This window comes from Lynx canadensis, chromosome C1 (genome assembly GCF_007474595.2).
Source record: "Lynx canadensis isolate LIC74 chromosome C1, mLynCan4.pri.v2, whole genome shotgun sequence".
Classification (NCBI taxonomy): Eukaryota; Metazoa; Chordata; class Mammalia; order Carnivora; family Felidae; genus Lynx; species Lynx canadensis.
In genome coordinates, this window is record NC_044310.1 from 9600277 (window position 1) to 9607403 (window position 7127).

Here is a 7127-nt window from a genome sequence, read left to right on the forward strand (position 1 = left end):
CGGATGCCTGCTTAATGCAGCCAGGGTCGTTCAGAATGAGAACATCGCTGTTTAAGGCAAGAATGGGCTGAATTCTGAAACTCTGGCGTCTTCTGTGTTCTACTTTCCTCCCTTCCACCTGCCCTGATGCCCACAGAGTGCACTCACTGCTTCCTTCCTGAAGCTGCTGGAGTCTCTGGGCTTGGCTTTATTTCTCTGGGGCTTGGGGAGGGGAACGGAAACAGAATCCACTTTCCCCAGAGAGTCTGTTGTCTTGAGCCAGAACCGAGCCCGCGTCTCCAGCACAGGCTCCTGAGAGGGCTCACGGCCCTGAGCTGGGGATGCTGGGGAGCCGAGTTGGAGTGGACGGTAGGATAGCACCCAGCTGGAAGGCCCGGGAGATCGTCCCTCCCCTCTCCCATCTTACAGATGGGAGGATTGGGGCCTGGAGACGAGAGGCTGGGCTGGAGTCTGCCAGAGAATGGGAGTCTGTGCCAGGATAATTCTGGGGCCCGGGACGTCCCTGTGGTGGCCGCTGGAGGTGTTCTTTGCAACCTGAAGGAGAGCCAGGTGCAACTGGGCTGATCCGTCCGCAGACAGGGTGCGTCCATTGGCCACTGCAGTCTCTGGTGGTGACACAGTGTTGGCCAAGCGTTGCTAATTCGGGCTCTGCCCAGGGGCCAGGGCACGACCCCGGAAGTATGCCTTGTCTTCCCTTATTTTCAAACAGGTGCAGCTTCCCCGGCAAGGTGCTCAGGTGAATAGAAGCCCAATGTAATTAGCATCTGCAGTTAACAGCCTCTATTCGCCCATCAACAGTGAGCATTCGGAACTGAATGGCCTAATTTCTAAGTGACTGGAACTTGCCCCTTCAAGTCTTAAACTTTTTTATGTTTCTAATTTGTATTTACAACAAGCCTGTTGTGGATCTATCTATATAGATCTATCTATCTATAGATACACATACGTGTATACAAATTAAAGAACACCTTATTTATACTGTTTGTTCTTGCTCGGAGCCGCCATAACAAAATACCACAGACTGGGGCTTAAACATGCAGACATTTGTCTCTTACAGTTCTGGAGGCAGAAGTCTCAGGCCAGGGCGCCGGCACGGTCCTCACCAGAACCTTCTTCCAGGCTCACAGAGGCCATCTTCTGGCTGCATCCTCCGTGGTGCAGAGAGGAGGCCCTGGTGTCCCTTGTAAGGGCACTAATCCCATCACACGAGGGGTGAGGGCTTCCTCCTATGAATCTTGAGGGGGACACAGTTCAGCCCATTGCCGTGTTTAACACATTTCCAGAATGATTTTTTTTCAGTGCTGTGACAAAGGATGTTAGCGTGGGCAGGGCATGTAGGTCACAGAGAGGCAGTTGGCAGAACTGGGGGCAGAACTTGAGTCGTCTGACTCCTAGAATGGATGGTGGACTTTTTAAGTGGCCTACGCTTGTCCCCTGAGACCCCGTGTGAGACTGTGTGTGCAGTGGGGTCTGTTATGAGGAACGGGTGACATCCTGGAAGCGCCCAGGCCCCGGGACTGCCCCTCACCTGTTGCTCTCGCCGGCTTAGAGGCTCTGGCCACTTTACTCGACGGTCCGAACCGAGCTAGGAGCTCGGCTTTTCCTCCTGTGACTGTTGTCTGCGGGCACCTCCCTTTTCTGGGCTTTATCGGTGCCATGGGCAAAGCCCAGAGCTTTCTGTTCGCTTTCAGGTATAAAACGTGCCACCTTGCCCAGTCCAGCGTGAAGCCTGCCCCTGTATGTCCTGTCCGCCTCTGTCTCTTTCTGTTGCTTGGGGCCAGCTGCACTTGGGCCCCGGGGTCTTCGAGGGGACGTCCGGGGAAGGGACTGGCACCTCTCACTCATCTGGCTGCCTCCGTGATCTTCCCCTCAGCTGTCGCTGGCCTCGGGGCAGGCTTCCTAGCGCTGGCCTCTTATGGGGTCCCAGGAGTGGGGTGGGTGGGGTGTCTCCCCCTGCCCGCCTACCTGATAAGAGAGCTCCCCTCTAGCAAATTCTGCCCAGCTCCAGCACCAGTGGTCCAGCCCACGGCCCCTGCTGCTGGGGTCCCCTCCCTGAAGGGCTGCCCCTCGGGCTGGGGACTGGTAAGATGGCTTCTTTTGTGGGTCCCGCTCGATGACCCACAGGTAATACACACATAACACCAGCCACACCGGCCCGAGGACATGCAGGCCACTCCATGGCTGGCCCCTGTCTCTGCGTTCTTTTTCTCCCCCGGCTTGTGCGGGGATGGGCCTGGGCACACGTGGGCCCCCACTGGGAAGGGAGGCCCCCTCTCTTGAAGGCGCCCTCCTGTACTGCAAGCGGTCCTCCTTCCAGCCCCATTAAGAGGTTTCGGTGGGTGGGGGTTGGAATGGATCGTGGTCAAGTGTGCATTTTCTGGAAGCAAATCCTGGCTCCAACAGTCCTGGTAGGTACTTCACTTCTCTGCGTTTCAATTTGCCCATCTGCAAAATGGGTTAATGGTATACCTGTGTCATAGGTCTGCTGCAAGGACTGCGTAGGTTAGTACGTGAGACGCCCTTAGGAAAGTGGCTGGTGTGTGGTCAGCCTGCCTTGAATCAGCCCTGCTGTTTCTGCTCCCACTGAGTTATCAGAGTAGTGGTAGGAAGAGGAATCGTAGTTGTAGTAGGAGTAGGAGTTACAGGAATGATGACCAGGTCCATGGGGTGAGAGAACGGAGCCCCTGAACTTGGCCCAGCACAACGCCATGCTCCTATTCTGCCCAGTGCAGCAGAAGTTACTGAGGACTGACTCACGAGCCTGGCTCTGTTGTCAAGTACTGCGAGTGGGGTTTCTGTGCAGGAGGCGCGCAGCCCAAGCCATTCGCTATGACGGAAAGCACACGTGGGCTCTGAGGTGGGCTCGGCTTGAGTTCCAGCCCCGCCTCTGCCCCTCGTTACCAGCCTGACCTGGTGAAAGCCGCTTGCCCTCTCTGAGCCTCTGTTTCTTCCATGCAAGATGGGGATCAGTGTCACCTGCCATGAGGGTCATTGGGACCATTAGAATGAAATCAGGTGATAGTGTAATCACTCCGGAAAAGCCTTTGGCAGTATTGATTGAAGTGGGACAAACGCATCCCCGGGACCCAGCAGTTACACCACTAGGGAGACGCTCAGCGGGTGTGTGCACACGCATGGGAGAGCTCCTATGTCATCCGTGCACACGCTACCAGCCAGCACTTCCACTTGGCGCAAACAGGCACGCATGGGCGCCACACGTGTCTTCCAGGCGTAGATAAGCGAGTCCTAGCCGCCCGCATCCCTCACGGTGGCCCCGGATCGGAAGCTGCCCGCTCGTGCACTGGTGGGGACCAGCTAGATGAAAGTGGCAGGATCCCGCGGTAGAATCTCCCAGCAAGGAGGTGGGCAGAGCTGCACGCACGGGCTCCAAAGGGATGAATCCCCCAAATGCACCATGTGGAAGAAGCCCAGACGGGAAGGATGTGTGCTGGTTGATTCCATTTACTTCAGTTAAAAAACGGACAAAAATCAATCCCTGGTGATCGAGGGGAGGTAGTTATTCTGGGGGTGAGGGTTAGTGCTGGTCCTAAAAAGGAGCCTGGGCTGGGGGCTAAGGGGAGGTTGGTCACGTTCTGTTTCTTGATCTGGGTGCTGGTTGCACGGGTGGAAATTCATCAAGCTGTGCTTTCTTTCTGTACGCGTGGTGTATGTCAGTAAATTGTTGCATTAGAAGAACTGACTGAGATGGTGCTTCAGCAGCCCAGGGAAGGCACTGAGGATGCGGCCACTGTTACCATTTTTCTTTTCTTTTTCTCCTTCAGCACCTGAAGTGACCTGGAGTCAGTGAAGCCAAAGGGACTGGCTGGCCCTCTGCCCCGCAGGGAGTACCGACCTATTCCAGTTTTACGAGCCTGCGAGAGAAAGGGAGGGAGTGTGTGCGTGCGTGGGTGTGCGTGTGCGGTCTTCAGACGAGGGTCCCAAACCCCAGGGAGGCAGGAAGGCAGCTGACTCCACAGCGTGGACGACACGTGGGTGCAGCCCCTGGGACCGTGTTCTGCAGCTCAGCCTTCCTGCTGGGGTGGGGCCTCTCCTACTATGCAATTTTTCAAGAGCTCCTTGATCCTGCTTTTTGCTTTCTCGAGTTGTCTTTTGCCATGGCGGGGACTGTGGTCTGGCTCAGGGGTCAGTTCTAGGCCTGTCCGAGGAAGGCCTTCAGGAGGAGGCCGAGTCTCATTTCTCACCGCCCCACCTTCCCTAGCCTTCCAACGTCTCTGGGAATCAACGGCGTGTAGACACGTCAGAGCCTTGCTGTCGACCCCCTTGGCCTGCGCACTTCGAAAACCCCCCTTCTTTGCCTGAGCTGCTGGCTTGAGTCGTCTCCGGATTCGAAATTCTAGTCAGTCCCTGGGCATCTGGGAGAGAAGTCCCCGCCCCCATTTGCAGACCTGGTTGCCCCCTTGGGAGAGGCAGGGGATGGGATGGCATGTGGCAGGAGGGGGAGGTCTCCCCAGTGCTTCTTTGCCTCACTTGGGACCATCAACATGTTAGCGACTGACCTTCCCAAATTAGCTGAAAAGGGAAACAAACAAAAATTGGGAAATGAAGATAAGCGGGAGGATTAAGAAGCACAGGGGGAAGAAGAAGAGGTTTCTAGAGGCCACCAGTCGCCTGCCAGGGAACGATGGAGCTGGCCCCTGCTTTGTGCAGGGACAGCCCATGTCTCGGAGAAACGGGTGAGCTGAGCTAGGAGTTTGGACCCAGTTCAGTGAGGGTCTTGGGTTTTGTGCCTTTGGGGCAGACCCCAGACACGGATGTCTGAGACCACTTGGGCGCTGTTTTCTCAGCTCCGTTTTCAGTAGTGATGTATCAGACTCACAGTGGAAGGAGAGAACTTGGGAGAACATGAGTGGTCACACACAAAAAGGGACTTTTTTTTTCCCCCAGGGCTACTATGGTTGATCTTGCAACTCTGTAAATATGTACGTAGACACTTTTAAAAGCACGTATTTATGTCCCTGACTGTAAATGCCCCCTTTTTAAAGTTTTATAACTTGTGTTATTTAATTACTCAGTTGACTGGCTGCAGTGTAGGGTCTGATCATGGTCCGGGAGAAAGGTCTCACGAGATCCTCACATGGACAGGAAAGTGCCGATGGCTGGCCCGCATCCCAGTTTTCCATCTGCCACCCAGCTACACACCATTGTTTGTTGTAAATTCCCATAAGCTGGAATCCTTTTGCCCACTCCTAAAATTAACCCTCACAAGCATGGAAAGCTGTGGCTGTTCCTTATCCTCACGATACGATTTTGTCCCATCAATGTCGACACTCATCTTCTCCGTTCTGGAAGGTTTCCCCTTTCAGCAGCGAGGAAGGCTCACGAACCCAAAGCTTCGAAAGTTCACCTTCAGCCGATGGTGAATTCCAGGAAATGTCGCTGGGGGCTGGGGGCCACTCGTTTTTGCATGCGCAAAAGTGCCGGTCAGCTTTCCACCCTCTCAGACTAGTGGAAAGGGTTACACGAGTGTTCCGATCGCGACAACGGGGGTGGTCTTCTAAAGAGTGGTGTTTGCTGGTCAGTGGTGGTTTTGGGGGCGTGGGTTTGGATCACGGAAGAGGACGGTTCTGTATCTGCCATGTGAAGAAAAGTAACAATAAAAGTGTGAAGCCCGATTGTAAGGAACAAGCCTGGGAGTGATCGTTTTGGTTTCTGTGTTTTGTGTCTTCCATTTTGGCGATCTCTGTGGGGCGTAGGGTGGGAGTGGGATGAAGCGGCTTTGAAGGCCCCCTTCCAGCCGTGAGAGAAAGCCGAGGTTTCGAGGAAGCTCACTGTGGAAAAGCCTACCTGGTGAGTAGGGTCACTTGCCTTCAAAACCCTCTTCCACCTGCCAGCTAGTTAGTTAAGCCATTTCACTAAGGCTAGAAAGGCCTCTGTGATCGTACATATATTCTTAGAGCAGCTTTATTGAGCTCACATTCACATACCATACAGTTAACCCACATCATTGTACACATCAGTGCTTTTTAGTAGTAGAGTTGTACACCTGGCACTGCATTCAGCTCTACAACATTTCCAGTCACCCCAATAGAAACCTCCTACCCAGTCGCAGTCACTCCCCCTTTCTCCCCAAGCCGCTAGCCCTAGGCAACCACAAATCTACTTTGTGTCCATGTAGATTTACCTCTCCTGGACGTGCCACCGAAACGGGGTCACGCAGCATGTGATCTTTTGTGACCAGCTGCTTTCTCTTCGTATAGTATTTTCAAGGCTTACCCGGGTTGCAGCGTACATCGCTTCCTTCCGTTCTATGGCCAGATATCCCTTTGTTTGGATGTACTCGTGCAATATTTGGGACTTACTTAACACTTAGAAAAGGGAATCGCTCATTGTTTATCTATAGGAATTCGTATCTAACAGGTCCGCTGGCTCTTAACCTGGCAACTGTTACCTCTGCAGCAGTGCCTCCAGCTGTTGTTCTAGGGGCCGTTTACTGAGAATTGCCATGTGCCACCCATTCCCCACACATTCCCTCTCCTGTCACAGCAACCCAGCAGGACAGGTACTTCGACAGCCATCTCACAGGTGAAGAAACCGGCTCAGACGCATTAAGCCATTTGCCCAGGGCCACACAGCTGGCAGATGTAGACTGGGGGATTGGATTCAGCCCTTTCCGGCCCAAAGTGCAGTATTTCCTACTTGCCTCTCGCTGCTGCCACTCATGTCACCCTTTGGTTTCTCCAGCTCTCAGGCCACGTGCAGGTAGAAACTGTGTACACCATGGGTCAGTCCCCCCCAGCTCCCCAGAACAGCAGTCAGCTACTGGACTTCTCCACCCCAGACTGGCCATAAGAGAAGCAGAGGTTTAAAAGTATGGGTGAAGATGTCCATCAACTGATGAATGGATAAAGATGTGGTTTATATATACAACGGAACACACTTGGCAATGAGAAAGAATGATATCTTGCCATTTGTGACAACGTGGATGGAACTGGAGGGTATTATGCTGAGTGAAATAAGTCCGAGAGAGACAGATCTGTGTTTTCACTCATACGTGGAACTTGAGAAACTTAACAGAACACCATGGCAGAAGGGAAAGGGAAAAAAAATAGGTTCAAACAGAGAGGGAGGCAAACCCATAAGAGACTCTTAAATACAGAGAACAAACA

The 7127-nt window shown here is 53.6% G+C and overlaps 1 protein-coding gene across 8 annotated transcripts in view; it reads left to right on the plus strand.

Annotated features, from left to right (window-relative positions):
- PRDM2 (PR/SET domain 2) overlaps window positions 1-5646 on the plus strand; it is a 109752-nt gene extending 104106 nt beyond the window's left edge. For 7 of the 8 annotated variants that reach the window (XM_030325512.1, XM_030325517.1, XM_030325509.1 and 4 more), the window contains one exon: window positions 3783-5646. Coding sequence is in view for 1 of the 8 variants with exons in the window: in XM_030325517.1 (XP_030181377.1) it covers window positions 3783-3808 (26 nt within the window). In the remaining 7 variants the exon portion in view is untranslated. The other variant, XM_030325510.1, reaches the window with a different exon arrangement.
- Window positions 5647-7127: the final 1481 nt, after the last annotated feature.